The 21,023-nt window shown below is 44.7% G+C and overlaps 1 protein-coding gene and 1 non-coding gene across 13 annotated transcripts in view; one reads left to right on the plus strand and one right to left on the minus strand.

Annotated features, from left to right (window-relative positions):
* Positions 1-21,023, minus strand: part of TENM4 (teneurin transmembrane protein 4) — a 711,025-nt gene that overhangs the window by 170,518 nt on the left and 519,484 nt on the right. For 11 of the 12 annotated variants that reach the window (XM_081798927.1, XM_081798926.1, XM_081798929.1 and 8 more), the window contains 3 exons: positions 17,516-17,686; positions 10,108-10,322; positions 8,261-8,471 (listed from right to left, as the gene is read on the minus strand). In XM_081798927.1, coding sequence (XP_081655053.1) covers positions 8,261-8,471; positions 10,108-10,322; positions 17,516-17,686 — 597 coding nt within the window. The remainder of the gene's footprint in view (positions 1-8,260; positions 8,472-10,107; positions 10,323-17,515; positions 17,687-21,023) is intronic. The other variant, XM_081798930.1, reaches the window with a different exon arrangement.
* Positions 16,092-16,199, plus strand: LOC115937299 (U6 spliceosomal RNA). Its single transcript, XR_004072605.1, has one exon. It is a non-coding gene; the product is annotated as a U6 spliceosomal RNA (small nuclear RNA).

Below are 21,023 nucleotides of genomic sequence, written 5' to 3' on the forward strand. Positions count from 1 at the left end.
GGGGGAGTCCTAAAATACCTGGACTCTGTCTATTGAACTTCTCCCTGGCACGTTCTTTTGCTCCCCTCCCTGCAGCTCTCTGACCTTCACAGGCTCCTTTGCCAGTGGCATGGCTTTACTCGCTCTTGAAACGGACCGTTCCTCAACCCTTTTCTCCCCTGCTTTAATCTCTTCCTTCAGTGAACATCATCTTAATACCTGGGGTTTGCCGATAATCTCCAAGCATCAGTACATGGCTCAAATGTGCTCGTTTTTACCCACAGGCCAGCCTGAGCCCCTGCCCAGACTCCTGTCCCAGCCTCCTCACTGGAGTCGCAGCTCCAAAGCTTCAGAAACTTTTGGTCACACTAGCTGAAAGTCCCACAGTGGCTTCCTGTTACCCGTAGGATTAATTTAAACAACAGAACTCTTCACATGCCTCCTTAAATCCCCATACCAGGAGCCAGCCTTACCTGAAACCATTTAGCCCTCTGATCCATCCCCACACCCCACAATGTGACCATCGTAAAGTTCTTTGAACACTTCCAGCGATTGCCTATCCCAGGGCCTTTGCACATGCTCTTGCCTCTGCTGGTATTTTCTTTCTTCTAACCTTCATCTAAACAACTCCTATTCCTACCCCTGCCCCAGCGATCTAAATTAAGTCTCCTGTTTGTTTCTGTAGAGCACCTTCTTCTCTTTGCCACAATGAGTATTTACCATTTACCATTATATATTTACATATATATTTGATGACTGTGTTTAAACTCAAGACTATCACAAACTGTCTCAAGCATGTCTATAAATGACACAAAGACAGGAAGCATGACTATTTCTTATATACCATGGACACTGATGCCTGCTCAGGTCATGGCGTGGAAAAGGTAATTGGTAAATACTGGTTGAACGAGAAAATGAACATAGTATCTAACGTCTGCCTATAAGCCCTCTGGACCTGATCATCCTGTCCATCCTCTTTGAAGCATCATGCAAGGGGCTTCAAGGAGTGATAAAAAAGTCCTTGGTTCCTTGGTGCTGTAAAGAGACTGAACAAAGCCTTTTCCCTCCTCATCAGCTACCTGGGTGGCCTCTCCTTATTCTCAGCCTCACATACTAGCTCCTGAGAACCTCAAGGTCAGGTACCGTGTCTGCCTCCTGGCTGCAGCTAAAATGCCCAGGCTAGGGGCTGGCACACAGTAAGGGGCTCTCAGTCGGCACTTGCTAAACCAAACAGATCAGTGAAGACGATGACAGACACTGAAGACCCCATATTGACCTCCCCTCTCTCTCAGAGAACCCTAATTTTGATTAGCGTGTCGATGTGGTGAGCTACAAATATTCCCTTCCTCAGCCTCCTTCACAGCTCTGAGTGTTGAAGTGATGCAGCTGTGCCAAAGAAACGTAAGCTGGAGGGCGCCTGGGTGGCTCAGTTGGTTAAGCGACTGCCTTTGGCTCAGGTCATGATCCTGGAGTCCCTGGATCGAGTCCCGCATCGGGCTCCCTGCTCGGCAGGGAGTCTGCTTCTTCCTTCGACCCTCCCCCCTCTCATGCTCTCTGTCTCTCATTCTCTCTCAAATAAATAAATAAAAATCTTTAAAAAAAAAAAAAAAAGAAAGAAACGTAAGCTGGAGGTTTTAGGGAAAATGGAGCTTCCCTGCTTCCTTTCTCTTTCTTCTTTCCCGGGCCTGATACGCAGATGAGCCATGGCGCTGCAGCAGCCAGGCTGGGACCACAAGGGGGCAAGCATGAAAAGAGCAGCCAGAGCTGAGGACGGCAGGGCTCGAGCGGTGGAAAGAGCCGGGTCCCTGATTCCACCACTGGGTGCTGTCCTGGCCCCGGACGGACACCCTAGCCTGGGAGCGTGCATGAGAACGCCAAAGCCCCACTGACAGGCCATCCTAGCAGGGATGTTTTTATGTGCACACGGAACACATTTCTAACCATTTTCACAGAGACCGAGCTTTACTGCTTGGTACCTACTATGTCCTTGAGCTATCTTTTCTTCTTTCCTGCCCTTGAGGTCCCAGGTCCCAGAGAATTCAGAAGGTTCAGCAGTCCAAGGCAGATCCTGGGGGGAGCGGAGGGGGCAGAGGGGGGCGGTGGGGAACCCTGCCCTCCCTCCCGTCTTTGGTGAGCAGGGTCAGCTGCCTGCGGGGCTAGTCCCCAGTCTGCAGATGTAGCCCTCTGATCCTCCAAGCTGTCTGCCACGAAACGGATTTTTGCCACAGTCTGTCCCCAACGCGCTGGCTCGAGCTCTCCCTCAGCCTCCGGTTTCATTCCACTTATACCAGACTGCTCTGAATAAATCACTGCTATCAGGGAGAGGTGACTTCACAGGGCACTTTTCCAAAGATGGGTTTCCAGTGAAAATTTCACAAAGTGCTGCCAATGTCATTTACAAGAAGGTTAGTTGATTACTGAGAGACCTCGATACTTCACCGCTGTATTGTATCTTATAATTCAGAGGAAGGGAATATGCGGAATGGTGGGGGCAGAGCTTATTAAAAACTGAAAATCATTCTGCAATCACTTTTCTTAGTCTTTTCTTTGAACTAGTGCAGGTTTTTACACAAGGCAGAGTTCTAGGATGCCGGGGCTTTTTCTCTCTAGCTGCTTGCAAATGCACTCAGAGGCTAATGAACAGCAGTCTTATGTGATCAGAGCAAAGGAAGTATGGAAATTGTACTGTCTGGGGGGTCTCTGGAAGATTATCAAGGACCCAGTTCTGACTACCCTTGGAAGAGAGACAGAAGCTCATGTGAAAGTCTCTATTCACATCTAGAGAGAAAGAGGAATGGGGTGCAGGCACAGCAAATAAGAACCCCACCAGGGGCCTTGACCCAGACCTTCTGTGCTTCACGGCTCCCCCTTTCCTTCCCTTCTTTTTCTCATGAAATCACAAAGCTCAATCCCAGCAACTTCCTCTCGTTACATAAATTAATGAGCTCTTGTTCTGGGCCCCATAAGATAAACCCTTCGGCTCTAATAATTTAATTCCCTTGCTCAAAAACCTGCAGTGGTGGGGTGCCTGGGTGGCTCAGTCATTGGGCGTCTGCCTTCGGCACAGGCCATGATCCCAGGGCCCTGGGATCGAGCCCCACATCAGGCTCCATGCTCGACGGGAGGCCTGCTTCTCCCTCTCCGTCTCCCCCTGCTTGTGTTCCCTCTCTTGCTGTCTCTCTCTCTGTCAAATAAGTAAAAAAATCTTAAAACAAAACAAAACAAAACAAAACCTGCAGTGGCACCTAATACCTGCCGAATGAACTCTGCCTTAGGGAGGCATGCAAGCTTGTCCCTGACAACTCCCTCCACCCTCCCAGGGCATCCTGCGTTCTGGTCAAACAGAACTTCTGGCTCCTTATAGCCAGCTTTCAGTTTTTGCATACCTCCTTTTTGCTCATGCTGTTCCTACTACCTGGAATGAACTCATCAATTGCCCCCCACCCCCCAAATGTGGAAATTCCATCCATCCTTTAGGATCCCATCAAATGTTGCTTCATCCAGAGCGCCTCCCTGACCCATCTAGCTGGACAGGCCCTTGCCTTCCTCCAACCCCTGTGGCACTTTGACCAGTGACTCCAGAAGTGACCTTTCTTTCTCCTTCCCCTGGATTAGAGACACTTCCTGTACCCATGCTTCATCAGACCACAAGCTACTTTTGCCAGAAACCATGTCCTACTGTCTCTGTATCTCCAATTGGGGAAAAGGCAGAAATGCACTATTTGTTGGAGAAAGGAAGGAAGAAGGGAAGGGGGGAGAGAGGGACGAAATCTGCTTCTAGTCCCTGGACATGGGTCCATTTACAGCAGCCAGCTGCCTGGGCATGAACAAAAGGATTCTTCTCTTTAATTAGTACTGATGTCCTAGACCAGGAAGACCAGGGCATGTTTCTCATAAAAACGGCTGGGTCTATGTTTTCTAACAATGATTCTCATTTCTTTTCTCTGTGTTTCTAAATCCACTGTGGGGCATCTCTGTTATTTTCCAGCTTGGCTCACCACGGCCACAACGTCAGCTTGATCTGTCCCTTTATGCTTTGGCATCAACCAAAACTAAAAGATAAAATGCTCTCTGGAGACCCAAAACATTGCAACACGGACTTGTCAGGTCTTGGGGTTGCAAGCAATGCATATGAAGATATTTTTATTTTTAAAGTTTTGGATGCTGTGAGGTTTTTTTTTTTTCCTCCTATGGTCTTTTTAATGACTTTGCAAGGAAACTTCCTGGGTTAACGTAAGATGCTTAGTTATATTGGAAGCAAGTTAATAAAAGGGAAATTAAATTCCATATAATACAGATGGAAATAAAATATTTAATAGTGTCATAGCAAATAGTAAGCTACTGTGGGGCAGAGTGGGGAGAGCGTAGGATTTGGAGAGCAAGTTGCCATCCTAGCCCCGCCCGTACTAATAACTACGTGATTTTGGGCAAGCCAATTAAACTCTCTGAGCCTCAATTTCTTCATCTGTAAAGTTGAGATCAACATACGTAGTGTCTAAGGTTCTTGTGAGGATTAAATCACACGCAGCAAAGGGCCAAGCGTGGTCCCTAACACACAGTAGGCACGCTCTATGTGTTGAATGAAAGAATAGGTGGGAAAGAAAAGTGTCATACTCCAAGCAGAAACCTGATCCTGGGAAGAAGGCAGATTGCTAAAGAAGGAAGAGCCCAAGCTTTGGAGTCAGTCAGATATAAATTCAAGCCTCAGCTTTTCTCTTGCTATCCCTGAACCTTAATTTCCTCCTCTGCAATAGGGGGTGATCGTAAAAATAAGAATAATCACCTCACTGAGTTATCTAGAGGCTTAAAGAATATATTTAATGCCCTTTGTAAACTGCACCACTAAATTATATTTTAGATACTGGTATATACCCACCTACGTCATTCAATACTTGGGGTCAGCAAGGCCCCTAGGGGAGCCAGGACCAGAAACAACACTACCTTCAAATTCTGGATCTCCACATGGGAGGGAAAAACTGTTCTTTCTGAAAACAGCTGCCCTGTTTTATTCTAAAACTTGCTCGGTTTCAGTGGGGTGTGTGTGTGTGTCTGTAAATGTAAATGTATCCAGTTCAGAGGGAGCTCAGTCAACATCAGGTTTCTGTGTGTATATATTTATGTATACAGTTATTAAAGTGCTTTTAGATTTTTTTCAAGGCAGAAGATAAACTCATTTAATTTAAAATCATCAGCTGGATTGCATTAAATGGAGGGAAAAGCACAAATGTACACAATACAGCCATTTGTTAAATTAAATGCAATTATTTCTCCTGCTACTTAATTACAAACAGACATAAATACTCTGGATTCTGACATTTCAGATCTTCTTAAATTCTAGATCTGCATTTCAACATGTAACAAAGGGAAGGTCATATTCCAATCCATGTGTTAAGCAAACCTGAGAGTTACAGTTGTATATAAGGACCATAATGAGTTCACTAAAACAAGACCCAAACTTTTAATTAACCTGCCAAGACACATTACAACTCACAGCTCACAGGTAACAATCACAGACAGCAGTGCCACGGACTCTTGGGGAGAGAGGGATTAATAGCAACATTAGAATCCGTCTGTTCTTGTATTAAAGAAAAAAAAAGGTATTCATTAAACAATCACTGTAGCTTGAAGGAAGACAGACAAGTCCAAAAGGCAGCAAGAGAAGATGGAAAGAGAAGGAAGGTGGAAGAGAATAGTAGCAACTTCCATTGACTGGGTGCTTACAGGGCCAAAGCCTCTGCGAGGCATTTTCGATCTGCTCTAATCTTCACAACGGGGATTGCAAAGTACTATTATCTCATCTTCCATATAAGAAAAAGGAGGCTCAGAGAGGTGACCTGACTGTGGTCACAGAGCTAACGTGGGGCGGTTAGGGGAGGAAGGAAGAGAAAGCAGTGCTCATGAGGCATTTCTTCTCACAGCTCAGCTGACAGACCACCGGAATCAGGATTATCTGGGCTCTACCTAAGGCTTAGTGGGTCATAATTCCTGGGGACAGGGTCCAGGAATCTGAATTTTAAGCCAGCTTCCTGGGTGATGCTTTGCACAACAATGTTTGAGACCATTCCTAAGATACCATAGCCCCCTGCTACTCAAGATATGGTTCCCCAGATGAGCAGCACTGGTTAGAAGTGTAGGACCTAAGAATCCACCTACTGAAGCAGGATCTATATTTTAACAAGACACCAAGTGGTTCATAAAACTCTGAGAAGCACAGGATAGCCTATCTGCTCTAAAAGATATTATAGGGTTAAGGGAGGTGAAGGCAGACTTCATCATCAAGCTAAGAACAGGAGAACCAGAGGGAAAAGCAAGACCATCGCCTTAATTATGGCAAAACAGGTTACCAAGCTCTGACAAGCCAAGAGTTGGCAGAGGTACCTAAAGGTACCTACATTTTACTTCTCTGAGAGGCACATCCTAATTAAAAGTAGCTTTCTTTGGGGGTTTATATTAATATCCTTTCATATTTATGCTCAGTTATTAAAAATAAAGAATTCTGATTGTAAGAGAACTGGGTTCTGACCAAGCACGACTGTGAGCTGTGCCTAAGTGAAGTCAGGCTGTGGGACCGTGAAGCTCTAACTCAGGTACCGCTAATGACTCGATAATCCTTGTCGCTAAAACGAAGCCACCGTGCCCAGAAAGAGAAAAGGAACAGGGTCTGGAGCCTGGCAAACCCCACAGAGTGACAGCCTCACTGACGGTGAGGACCCCAACTGGCTCTCCAGTGATGGGATGGGGCTGTGTGCATAGCCTCCTGCTCACCAGCCCACTGCAGCAGGGCCTGAGCAGACGGAGCGCCATGCTCCAGCTCACGGCCTTATCCGCTGAGTCACCTGTCGGGGCCCGGGCTGGGTGTCGGCAGGCAGAGAAGATTATGTTGAAGTCCTCGCCCTCTAGTCCCTCAGAGACCAGCAGCTAGGACAGACACTTCTAAATCACAGATGCACAAAGTGCCATCTCCTCCCTGGGAGCTGATGTAGCCGGATGGCCTCCACTGCCCTCATTTTGCCAGGAGGGGAGACCACGGAGCCTGCAGGGACAGCAGAAGGGTACAAACCATGCCCACATTTAATGGGATAGGTAGTCTCTGCCTCGACACTAATGGCAAAATTGCAAATGAGAGGAGAAGGGTCTGAACACGATGACTGCTGTTTAGAAGGAGAAGCCAGGGTTTTGTGGGAGTTTTAGGGACCAAGGACCAGATTCACAGGTTTTTATTCAATTCCCGTTCTCCATGTCACAGAGACTCCCAGCCAGGGACTGAGACAGGGTTTTGAGGTGAACCCTATACCACATAAAGCTTTTCATTAAGCAGAAACCCTGTTTCCAAGCATTCTGGCTGGTGGAGTTTTATTTTCTGTAAGTTTTATTTTCCTGCAGGGGATTTTGTCTTCAGGCTATGTCATAATGCTTCCAGTATAAACTCAGAAAATGTTCTCTGATCTGAACCACTGAGACCACTGTGTCCTATGGCTATCTAAGGAGGAGACAAATTCTATGGGGTGTGCAGGTAAAGAAGAGAAATTCCAGGCTCCCCAGACACCAGTAGGCTTGTGGGGTGGCCCAGGGGCTCACTCTGAACAGAGAGCTGTGGCCCTCTTCCATGACGAGGGATAGAGAAGGTGTTAAGCCTGATTTCAAACATCAATGCTCGCTCTCTGTCAGAGACCAAGATGTCTCTGTTCTCAACAGAATCCCAGTTTGACTGATCACATTGTTCATCTGGGCCTTCGCTCTGCCATTCTCATTCTCTCTCTGAGCCTTCATCTTCTTTTCTCAACTGCCAGGGACTGTTAGCTCCAAAGGCAAAACAAACAAACAAAAAGCCACACACACTCAAAAACAAAAATCCAAATCACAAATCAATGAGTTGAGCCAAGGAAGCTATAAAGACAAATACAGGTGTGGGAGAGAAGTGACAAGAAGAGATGTTGCCTCCATGTGGCTGGTCAGACAGGGTTCCCGTCTTGTTGTCAGTTCTACCCCTTGGTTTCAGTGTAGCAGCTGGTCCACAGTTAACACCAGAAAGGCAGTGGGCAACAGCCCAGAATGGCCTGCCAGCTCCTCCTCTCATTCCTCCCTTCCCTCATTTCCCTGATTCCCACTCCCATCCCTGTCCAGCAAGCCAGTCAGGATGGACTCATGCCAGACTCCAGGTGGCATTGACAGCTGTGGGCAAGACATATTCCCTTGTTGGCTCCAATCCTCAGAATCCCCCACGTCCTTCCACCCAAAGAGACAAGATCCCACAGGCCCCAGGGGGCTGGAGGCTCCTTACCAATGGCAGTGGTGAGAAAAGAAACCACTTCAGACTCCTTCCCGTCATTGTAAAAAGCCAGGTGCCAGATTCCTGAATCCAAATACTGGATGAAGCCGGTCTCATGACTAGATGGGGGGACGACTCCCCGAGATTGGCGTTGGGGTCCTTCCAGGCTCCGTGCCTCCTGGGTCAGGAGCCTTCTTCCATCCAGCAGCTCTACAAAGTCAAACTAAAGTACAAAGAGGGCGTAATTAGCAGTGCGTCTGCTTCACCACAATGCCAGATTCCTTCTTCATACTTCTCCTGGGGAACACACGAGAAACCCAACCTGAGAACAGGCACAAAGGCTAAAGCCACATGAAGGTTGATCAACCAACTTTGACTCCTCCCCAGACCCCTGTTTTACATGGTAATAGTCTCCAGATTCCCTTGTGAGTGCAGCATAAATGGCGAATTATTCTTTAGTCTCGTTTTTCTTTAATTTGGTGTCTATGTGGGCAGTCTTCCTCTGGCTGAGTCTGTACCAAGACGAACATGCTTTTCCAATGGTGGGCATGTCGTGATCAGAAACCCGGCCATTTAATGACTTCACCCCAACTCTGTGCAAGGGATGGTGGGAATTCCAGGGCTCAAGGACTGGGACTGCAGCACTGGATGTGCCTTAAATGTCAGTCAAGTACAAATGAAAATTTGATTCCTATCTATCTTCCTGTTATCAACGATCCTTTCTAAATGCTCCAGTTTCAGGGAGCAGTTTTAGGGGAACTAAACTGGATTAGTTCAAAATTCTATCAATAATTACATGCTGGGTCAGATACACTGCTGACTGACCTGAGCCCGGTAGTGTGAGACTCAAGAGAAGCCAGTCATGTGGTGTTAACAACAGGTAGGTGGTTAAGTCCTACTGGTCTACCAGCAAGCAAACTGAGCAATTATCTGTCTCCTAGCTATCTATCCATCTATCCACCTACCTTTCTTCTAAAAAACCAAGGTATCTATTCTATTTCACGTATAAATGAAGTCCAGGACTAGGATTGCTGTTCTACAAAGGAATAAGGGGCCAGGGCTCTGTTTTCCTGTGATTCTACCGTCAGCAAATACATCTATGTAGCTTTCACCTAGAAATCTTCCATAACGATTGGGGCTACGAAGGCTGCACATGGCCTGGGAATGTCTGATGGGTGCCTCTGACTTATGTTACTCCAATCCCAGAACTGGGAGGACCTTACCTTACCAAGTCTGTTCTTTAGCCATCACAACTGGTAACAGGTCAGTCATCCTGGATGAGTTGTCAGGTGTTTCTGGTACGCGTGTGTCAGAGTAACCATGAACCCCCAAAGGACAGAGGGATGTAAGAGACTAGGGAAGTAGCATGTACTTTGAGACAGATCCTACACTATCTGCCTTATAAATGTTCTTCTAGATCCTTCACAACAGCCCTGTAAAGTGGATATTGGTGTCGCCACTGGAGGGATTAGAAACTTGCTGAGTGGATGAGTACCAGGCTGGAGGCTTCATAGCTGATAATGAGAGGATTCAAACTCAAGTCTGTCTGGCTCTAAAGTGCCTGCTTTTCTCCTTAGGTTACATTTCTTGGATCATTTAACATAGGTGATTGGGTAACAGTAGAAAGGCTATTGGAATATTTCCTAAAATTCCCTCTTCTTAAAAAACTCCAGGGATAGAACCCTACTCATTGGAAAGGTAGGGTCTTAAGAGAGGGCAAATGGAGGAATGGGCTATCAAATACATGAAATGCCCCTCAAGCACAAGGCTCCGGGTATAACATTAGGCTTCCTGACTTGAGGTTAAGGTGTGAGGTAGGAGCCCCCGGAGGTCAGCAGGGGATGTGGCGTTCTGATTACCTGTGTATGTGAAGGAGGAAGGCCTTTTCTGCCATAAATGCCAACCAGAGCTGCCTTTCCCAGAGACACATTGAATTTCAGATGCACAGGATGGTCTATGAACACCTGAGATCTCCAGAAAGTGCCAGGAGGAATCTTCTGGGAAGCCCGTCTCCCCACGTCGATTTCTCCAGAGTCTATAAAACTGTCCTCTGGAAAGAAACTACTGGGCTTTCCTACCAAGACACAGGGAAGGGAAGACAAAGACAGCACAGTTAGCCACAAGTGACACGTGGGGTCAGAGCCCCTGAACTGCAGCACGAGCCTGTGTCTCCTGTGCTTCTCTCTACGATGTTCCACTGCCAGCCCCCACCCCCACTCCCCAAGGAGTAAGAACATCCAGAACTTTTTTTTCCCCAGTAATGCTCAAATTGTTCTGCTAAAAATATGCATTCTTCCAAAGCAGTATGGGTCCTCCCCAAGGGCCATCTGTATACTGCACAATTCCACAGCTTGTTAAGGTATATTTTGATCCCCAAAATGATCATTTGCGGTCACAGGAGAATAACTTGTGTGTGTGTGTAAAAGCATTTACGCTAAAATAGGAAGGGTAGTGGAACAAGGTGTTGTTATTAAATTTCCAACTCAGAATGGTTCCCCTAGCTTTGGGAAGCATGATCTACATCACCTACATTTGGGAAGCATATTCTACAAATTTACATGTTTATGTATAATTGGAACCAAATTCTGAGGCTAAGACATATAGATGGGGATTTATGTTGGGAGCAGGAGTAGGGTTGGGGAAGGTGAAAGAGGGGGTACTTCTGAAGGGAGGGAATACTTCTTTTTTTTTTTTTTTTTAAAGATTTTATTTATTTATTTGAGAGAGAGAGAATGAGAGAGAGAGCATGAGATGGGGGAGGGTCAGAGGGAGAAGCAGACTCCCCACCGAGCAGGGAGCCCGATGCAGGACTCGATCCCGGGACTCCAGGATCACGACCTGAGCCGAAGGCAGTCGCTTAACCAACTGAGCCACCCAGGCGCCCCGGAGGGAATACTTCTAAAAAATGCTTCTGAGTCTTGGATGGAGGTCTTTGAATATCGTTTTTGTGCTGAAATGGGGGGGCCAGTTGTAAAGTTTTGGGAATTTCTCAAGTTCAGGCACAAAGCCTATGACATACTTGGAAATTCAACCTGGGTTCCTGACCCTGCAGGTTGTGGGGAACAGAGTCAGAAATACGGCCCCTTGCCCATTTCTGTCACCAGTCAGGAGAGTGACAGCTTTCTGGGGGCACCTGAAGTACCAGGAAGGAAGGCGGCTTATCAAACTTCCTCTATTTAGTAATTAAGCACACTCACATGTGAAAACTATAAACCCCACTTCCTGCCAGACATCAGCCTTCTGAGGAGTTGGGAGGGGACAGAAGGAGGTGACAGGGATGTTAGAAGACCTACACCCTTAGGACATCGACAAGCCAAACTCAAGCCAGCAGACGACATCCTATTTGTCATAAGGAATCACCCCCTGGGTATCCTAGTTCCAAGATTTGGTGTTTTGTTAGAGATGTTCGAAGAGACACTTTAGAGAACAAGAATCCATTTGTAAAGAAAACACGTTTGTGGGAACTTTTTTATAAAAAGCATTTGGGGAATAAGAAATTAAAATGTCTTTTTCCCCCTAGGTTTGTAAGATTCCTTACAAAGCACATTTGATGCTGAAATGGAGCTTGGCAGGGCATTGTTGTAGTCATAAAATATTTTACTGTTTTAAATAATAAAATTCAATTTAAATGTTAAACTTCTCCATATGTTATCATTCCTTTATAAACTCCTAGGTAGAAACATCAGGTTTTTAGCTTCAAACTATTAAATGTTATTTTAATTAAAAATATGCCAACAAAAAAAGTTAAAATGCATGCTCTCAATAAAAGCACCACTAGTATTCCGTCATTAGCATAGGAAAGAGCTTGCATTTGATTCCTTTATGGAAGGAATGTACCCCAGACTTTTACCTTGAAAATGTAGACACACACAAACCACCACACTGTGGTTCAAAGTTCAAAGACAGAAGCCAAATTCACAAAGCATTAGGATGGAAGAGAATTATTTTCACATTCTTATCTGATTTTGGGGCTCCCGATACCACAATTCTTTTGTATTCTAGGTAGAAAAGAGCATGCCCTTTAGCTTCTAATTCTGCTAAGGATGCAGAACTATGAGTTTCCTCCTAGAAACTGCATAGAAATAAGCCCGAGACTGCTAATTCCAAGGACTCATTTCCTTTGTGAGTAGGTGGGAGTCAGAGCTGATGGGATTTCAGAATTGTCTGCATTCAAATAATTCCTATGTCTGAGAATAAATAATGAATGCTTCCCCCACAGTTTGGCATGCTGTCGGGAGCACCCTGCCTGATTCATTTTCCCCTCTAGTGAGCATGTTTTTAAGAGACAGCTATTCCCTCAGCTAAGTTCTGAGCCTCACAGGTCAGAGGCCAGCCCAGAGACTCTCCAGAGGTCTGCCGGCCCCAGAGGCACAAATAAGTTGGCTTTTGCCCCAGGGAGTGGTAGAAAGGGAATATTCTTTTCTAGCATTCTAGTATTTCACCAACGTGGGCCCAAATGGTAGAAAATAATTATTGTTGGTATGTACACACAATCAAATAAAAATAGTAAATTCTGTTCTAGGGCACAGCCCTCACCAGGACCTTGACTCTCTTGGCTGAGTCTGTGAGGGCCACTTGGGCTTCAGTTCAAAAGTGACCTTCGTGCCAAGTCACCCGAAGGGACCACAGCCCAGCCTAAAGGTGATGTTTTGGAGGGAAAAGAGGATCCCCATCTAGGGATTTAACCTTTATCATTCCTCTACTCTGGTCCCCAGTGGTCCCCACACTGGACTACACACAGGGATGAGATGGGGGCTTTGGAGGGGAAAGAACTACAGCCCACGGAGCACCTCTGCCTGGTGGGAAAGAGACATGAGATTGACTGGTCTAGCAGTTATTCAGAGTGAAGCCACACACACCCCTTCCTGCCTTCCTCTTTCCAGATCCTACAACCTAAGACTCTTTGTTCTTAATTCTGAGCACCAAGCGGTGAGCACTAGAATAGAAACTATCCCACTACACCGCAAGGCCCACCAGTGGTAGAGGAATGAGAGATGGTAGAGGGAGGAGGGAGTTGGGGGAGAAAGGTCCTGTGTATAAAATTCTTTTTATCCCTACCCACATTCTGGAAAATAATAATGATGACAAGAACAACAGCAATAAGAGCAGTAGTAGTAATAGTAATAAAGGCAGAAGTAGTAGTAGCTGTCATTTACTGCTCTGACCATATGCTGGGCCCCTTTATGTACACTGGTTCAGTTAATTCTCACACTAATAAGATGTATGTACTGAGACTCAGAATACTTAAGAAACCATTCAGAGATAAAGCCATTTGGGGTTTCTCTTCATTTATTATGGCTTCTTAAGGCATTAAATTGATAAATGGTTAATTAAAACTCTTCAAAGATACTCTCAATGGTGGTAGAGTGCACTGACCCTCTTTAAGACCAAAAATCCAACTTAACTCACAGTCCCAGCAGGCTAACCATCAAGGCTAGGCCAGGTAGATCCAAGGCCCACTGAGCACCATGGGGCACAAAAAGTTGACAATTTTTATGAAGTAGGAACCCATAAACAGGACCCAGAGTTAAAGGGCAAGAGTTGGTGTCTCAAGTCATTTTTAAAAAGGATACTACACAATTAGTGGGGGCCCCCCAGAGACATAACAAACAATACCAAGAGCTTAACTAAGAATGAGGAACCCCCAAGAGCATGATCAGGTTTCATAAGGCAAGTTTTACTGGTAACAGTCCTGTTCTTTGTAAAGATATACAGATTCAGCTTTCCTGTAGCAACGGCCACACAAATATGCAATCCCGTCTATAAAAGACATTTCTCAGCAAACTACTTGAAATGATTGGATGGCTCGGTCAAACCAGGAAGACTTGGAAGAACTGAAATTCCATGCACTTCCCAGTCATAGTCCTCACTTTCCTGAACTGAGATCCATCTACACAGGTTTTAAATTCCTAATCAACTAACGTTCTCCCCCTCCCTCCACCTTTCTGGTTCTTTTCAATGCAATAACTTGCACAAAGAATCCTTTAGTTTCCTTAGCAACTGTTGGAAATTTATTTGGTTATCAAAATAAGCTGTTCCATTTTGGAGAGCCCAGCTGAGCCGGCGTGCAGCAATTTACATGGTTTAAACTGATGGGCAATTTTGATTTCACTGCAGAAAGAAGAAAATGCTATCCCTAAGCCCACCAATTCAACCATCAGAAATGCTTGTTTATTCAATGCTTTTCCCCCTCTTTTCCATTAATGCATAACATAAGTTCTTTACTTCAAAAAGCTGCCGTATTTGGTTTCCGTCCTATGACACCCTGAAATGGTAACAGCCACTTTGAAAATATAGTGTAAATTGCAGTTTGATGTGACTCTAGACAGGATGAACATTTAAAATACTGGGCTCATCATAAATTTCATTTGTATAATTAAAGAATATATATCCTTTTAAAATATTCAAAAATGCCCCAATTATTTGCAGGGTCTTTGAGGGGAAAATATTACTTAGTCTGGATTTCTGAAATTCTAATAACTGACATGGAATGGCTCGGGATTTGAGTGGATGAGAAGAAAGAAGTCCACTTGTTGAGGTGTTACCATTCTGGTTCTTACAGATGAAGAAACAAAGGCCAAAGAAGATGGAGTGATCGGCATGAGTTAACAGGGTATTCAAACCCTCGACGATCTGGCTCCAAGGCCCATTTATCTTCTTTCCATCATGTCACATTGCTTCTCCCATCTCTGTAAACCAGGGCTCTAATCTTAATTCTGGAATCAGCTCTCCTCTCTGATACCCGCAGAAGGGACAGGAAATATGTACTCACATCAGTGTTAAAGACTTTTGCCCTCGAGATATGTCTAAGGAAGTAGATTTTTAACATTACAATTAAAAACATAAACTGTGTAGACATTGGTTTGACCAGGGCAAAAGAAATTAAGAACCATGTGGTCTCACATAAACTGTAGGAAGCTTTGTCCTCTGTTTTTTCAGACTGATGTATTTTTTGTCATAGTAATTGCTTTTGATGCTGACCACTTTCCAGCACTGCACTGCATTTTAGGGGTTTGTACACAGGATTTCCATTTGCATTAGTAATGACAGATAATCCCTTTAAGCAAAAATACTCCAATTAAAGTAAACCAATAAACTGGTGCAATTTTATTTTGTCTCTTATCTGCACCTCCTGCTCCTTGGGTAAAACAAAACAAAACCTAAAAAAGCCACAAACTAATTTCATTAGAATGGGAGATTTCAGATAGATCCAACTCCTGTTTAGAGAATGTTTGATGGAGATCACGGAGGAAAGAAAATACATTTTGCTAAATGAGACCTTTTTCCAATGCCTTCAGGGTTAAACATATCTTAAATCTGCCTTTGTACATGCTGATCTAAAGACTGTCCACATTTATAATATTCATGTATGGCATCTGACACTATAAACTGACAAGGGAATCACAAGCCCACAGGCAGGACCATGGACAGGGCTGACCTGGAAAAAGATTCTGGAGACCATCTGGTTAGTCTGATGATTCTATTACCAATTTCATATGTAGGACTTGTGAATTAGAACAGACCCTGGAGATAATTTAGCTCAATAGCCTCCTTTTAGTGAGAAGGAAAATGAAGCTCAGAAAGTCTTTCAAGGGATTTGCTGAAGGCCAACTCAAGTGGCAGCAGCTGGGCTTGAACTCAGGGCTCTTGACTCCTAACCCAGAGCTCTTCCCGTGGCCCCATCCATGCTCCTTCCATGTTCTATTAAAGGGCAAAGAAAGTGTAAGTTATTCATTGTTTCAAGTCTTAAAATATTTGTAAAGGAGAAGACTGGAATTGCCCCTAGGAAAAGTAGGCAGAAGTTCTGGTTTGGCTCCATGGAAATGCTCCCATTCTTACTTTCCTTAAGGACCATAAGTCAAGAATTGGTTTTGTTGGAATAATACAGAGAATATTAGCATAGCCCCTGTGGAAGGATGACATGCAAATTCATGAAGCGTTCCATATTAGAAAACAAAAAAAGAAAGAGTTGATTTCGGCCTTCAGGATCATTTGGAGATTCTGAGTAGCTACTTCAACCAAGCATATGGTACCCTGTTAACCAAACTGATTCCTGGAAGGCAAATCCTTAAAAGGACAGGGAAGCTCAGAAGCTAAGACCCCAAAGTTAACTGAGATGAGAGGAAAGAAGATATAAGCAGTCAAGGTTGGAAGCAGATATGACCACTTTGCTGACAGATTAACACCAGAGAGATAAAGCAGGGCACAGCAGGTACAGGACAGGGAGGTCCACACCTGCCCAGAATGACAATGAGACTGGCTCATTAGCTCAGGCATCTTTCCTATTACCATTTTTGTAAGTCTCTGCCACTCTTGGCTGATAGTGAAAGAATTTGTGTAAATGGCATGTTAGACCTTTAAGAAATTCAAAACATGGGTCTACCAATGTCCCACTTAAGAATGCCAAACTCCAAATGTCACCACCACTTCCATCATTGATGGAGAAATATTTGTGTCTTGTTGTACAATGGGATTTTTCATCTGTATCTCCTTCAGTCTTGTAACCATTGGGTGAGTCAGGTAGGACCACTTTTGGAGATAGCAAGAGCTCTGGAGTCATCCACAGCTGGGCTCCATTATTTCCTGGCTATGCAGCTCTGGTCAAGTCAAGTAATGTAACTCTGAGTTTCTGCATCTAAAATGGGTATAAATTCTCATACTTACCTCACAGGATCTCTGTGAGGATTAAATGTGAAATGCTCTTGACAAAAAACTTTGAACCAAACAAACTGTACAAACACTAATGATTATTGTTATTGCAGATAAGGAAACTGGTGGTCAGGAAAATTAGTGACTTGCTTAAGGTCACATGGTTGGTAAATGCTAGAATACCGCAACTGGTGTTTCCGTTACACCACAAGGGTCCGAGGGTATTTCAATTACAATATACCATCTACCCACTTCACCACACCCTCTCCTGGAGATGCCCGTTCACCCCCATGAGGTTGCTCCAGAAGGGCTCGTCTTGATTCCACACAGTCAAAGCCAGCCACCCCAGCAGTGTGAAAGCCCATAATGCTTCCCTCAAGGCATGAGATGGGATGCCGTTGAGCACCAGGAGTGCTGCCCAAGCCCTGCTACGAGCTCACAGTGACAAGAAACTGAGATGAAGACACAGGTGGATGGGCAGCCGGCGTGGAGTGCAGAGAGATGGAGAAGTGCCAGAGCATGGAGCTGTGAGTCAGGCACATGACGCGCATAATGAAGATCTCTTCGGTTCAGAGGCAGACACAGAGACTCACGACACGGACAACACAGCAACCCTACCTTCTGTGGCTCCTTTGCCTTTCCTGTCAGGGATCTCTAACCCAGTGCCCCCTGATGGATACAGGGAGACGTCCGTTGGCACAGGCCAACTGCTGGCTGTGTCCTCCGTGATCTCATACATCTGCCCCTCCATCGGCTGCAGGTGCCAGTTTAGGCCAAACAGGTGCATGGCTGTGGTGAGCAATGAGAAAAGTCATCTTTTTCTGCTGGCGGTGGAAATGGAACTCCCAAGCCACAGGGGAGGGCAGGTGGGGCGGGGGGCGGACACAGGAATTCAGTTCATCTCAGTTCAACAAATAGCCCCTGAAGAGGGCTCTTGCAGCGCCAAGCCCTACACAGGGGACTGGGGCGTGGAGATGCTCAGGGCACAGACTGTGCCCTTGAGGGCTCACAGTCTGGAGGGACTGGGAGAGGGGCAGGGATTGGGGGGGCGTGGTTCAGGAAGTCTTGGACTTTTGCTTCAAAAGATAAATAATCTAGGGGGAAAGTTTGCAACTTGTATCACAATGGGTTAATTTCATTAATATAAAAATAACTCCTACAAATAATAAGCAAAATCCAACAGCTTAGTAGGTATATTATATGAACCCTGAACAGAGACTTAACAGAATAAGAAATACAATCGGCTCTCAATCATATGAAGACTCTTGATATCACGCATAATAGGAGAAATGTAAGTTAAACTTTGAAATACTATTTTTCACATATGCTTTGGCAAAGATAAAAAAAGGTTAAAATTATACAGCATTGACAGAGAATAGGAAAAAAGCACTCTCATTCTTTGTTGACGTGAGCATAAGTTGGTACAAACCCACTGAAGGACAATTTGAAAAAAGCTATGGAATTTATAATAAACATACCCTTTACCCTGGGACTTAAAGGTTCCCAGGATTTCTAGAAAATTCTAGAAATTTCTCCTCCAGATATACTCATGTACATACTAAATGATGTACATAAAAGGTTATTCACTGCAGCACTGTTTGTAGTAGCAAAATATTGGAGTCCATCAATAAGGGGCTAGAGAAGTTAACCTTCACACAATATACTATGCAACCATAAAAAAGTACGTGCAAGCTCTTTGTATTTTTCTGAATAGTGTATCTGAATGCAGAACAGTGTACCTGAAATACTATCTTTGGGTTAAAAAAAATCCTGTATATGTATAGAATGTTTCTGAAGGATATGAAAGACATTGGTTACAGCAGGTGCGGCTTATGATAGAAAGAGATGCTAAGGATCAGGGATAGGAGAGAGATCTGCTTTTCACTGTATATCTGTTGTACTTTTTTATTTTGTAGCACGTACATGCATTTGTTTTAAAAACATTTTTCCAAGGTAGCAACTGCTAGTCTTGTGCAACAATCTAGAAGAGACCATAAGACGCCAAAGAATGGACTTGTCCCTTAACATACACAATGCTTGAAAAGGCTAGGAAGCTTGTTTCTAAAAAGCTTTGTGATCTAGTACAAAATGTCTGCTTAAATCCTATCTTAGGATTCAAGACTTGTCAATGGTCCCTATTTACCTCTTTGGGGAGGCCTGCCCTGATTCCTCACATACAGAGTTAAGCACTCCAGTCTCTGATTCCCCCAGTATCCTGTACGCAACATCACTCCTTTGTTGTACTGATGAACATTTTCTAGAAGCCCACTCTATACCAGGACCTATGGCTGACTCTGGAGAGCCAGGACATAATCAGACAGTCCTTGCTTTCACAAGCTCACAGTCAAGTAGGGAAGACGGACAAGGAACCGAATCTACTCAGAAGGACCAGAAGGCCCAGAGGAGGCTGTGACCAACCTGCTAAGATGGCCAGAGGAACCCAGGGAAGGATGTACAGAGATATGAAGCTCATAGTCATTAGGTTTACTGAGGACCAACTGCATGCCAGGAAGTGCACTGGGAAATTTGTATTTATTTGACATCTAATCCTTAAGGCAGCCCTGCCAGACCCAATGTGCAGATGTGCACGTCAAGACTCAGAAGGTTAATTAAGATACTTATAAAACTATGCTTCACTGAGTTCCTATCGCATGCCAGGCATTGTGCTAAGAGCAGTAAACACAGTATTTCCTTTGATTCTCACAAAAATCCTGAAAGGTGAGTATTAATAACCCTATTCTACAGATGAAGAAACCAAGACACGATGCCATCGATGAACATACGGAAGGTTAAATGGCTGATACATGGCACAGTCTGGACTAGAACCCACAACTATTCAAACCCTGAAATCAGACACCAGCAGTCTTTCTGGCCTGAAGCCCAGGCTCCCCCAACGAGCTTTACCAAGCAAGGCAGGTGGGCATGATAAAGACACCCCCTTTCACACACAGAGCAGCCTCCAAGGCTTGTTACCGAGGATCCTGTGAGGAGGACCGAGAGTTGTGTTGCTTGGTCCATTTGTGGAAGGGGTCACTGATGGGGGAATGAGGGGCTGTGTGGCTGCCTTCAAGACACAAATCACTGTGTAAAGGAGACCAGAACAGCACATCCCTCAGACTTGTAGTCCACACAGGAGCCACCACCCAGGGAACGTACACAAGTTTGACTCCATCAGGTGGGGGTGCTCTGTGACAGAAATGGAATCTGACCCTTTGCTTTCTCTTTGGTTGCTGCTGGACAGGGTAAAGTGTGCTGGACCAGAGGGAAGGAAACTGGTTTGGGATCCTAACTGCCATCGCCTAGCTGCATCCACAAAGTGGGGAGAAAATTCTTTCAAAGAATTACTGTGTCATAGGAGATCACATATGGCAAAGCGCTTTGTAAACTGTACATATGTGCGACTACTGTCTTTTCTCACCATTCAGACTGTTGATAATAATGATAAGAAAGCAGCCAACATTTTTTGAGCACACGTTAGGTCCTGAGCACTAAATGAGGTGTTTTACCCTGCTCTTGGCTATCTCTGTGTAGTTGTCAATAATAATACAAGTTCACTTGTCTGAAAGAAGTGAAAACTCTGCTCTTTCCAAAGCTGAATTAGCTCACATTTCTGCTTACCTTCTTACTGCTTTAATCTACAGATTGGCAATTCCAAAGGTAATGGAGAAATTGTTTGAACTGAGGACAACTCGGAAACATGCAGTTAAATGAGCAGTGCTTCTTTCCCCATTAGAATCAATTATCTCATCTAACTGTGCAAAAGTGCTGTCTTGTTAAAGGTCATGAGAATTAAGTAATCCCAGAATGAATAGAACTCTCACAGCTTTGTGAAGAGAAACATTTTTATTGTCAAAGCTTTCTCTTATTTATTTATTTTTTTTAAAGATTTTTTTTTTTATTATTTATTTGACAGAGATAGAGAGGGAGAGCACAAGCAGGTGGAGTGGCAGGCAGAGGGAGAGGGAGAAGCAGGCTCCCCGCTGAGGAAGGAGCCCGATGCGGGGCTCGATCCCAGGATCCTGGGATCATGACCCGAGCCGAAGGCAGCCGCTTAACCGACTGAGCCACCCAGGCGCCCCAAAGCTTTCTCTTATTTTTAACAAGATGCAAAACCAACTCCTTGCTT

This window comes from Leptonychotes weddellii, chromosome 11 (genome assembly GCF_054177405.1).
Source record: "Leptonychotes weddellii isolate Sample4059 chromosome 11, ASM5417740v2, whole genome shotgun sequence".
NCBI classification, from domain to species: domain Eukaryota; kingdom Metazoa; phylum Chordata; class Mammalia; order Carnivora; family Phocidae; genus Leptonychotes; species Leptonychotes weddellii.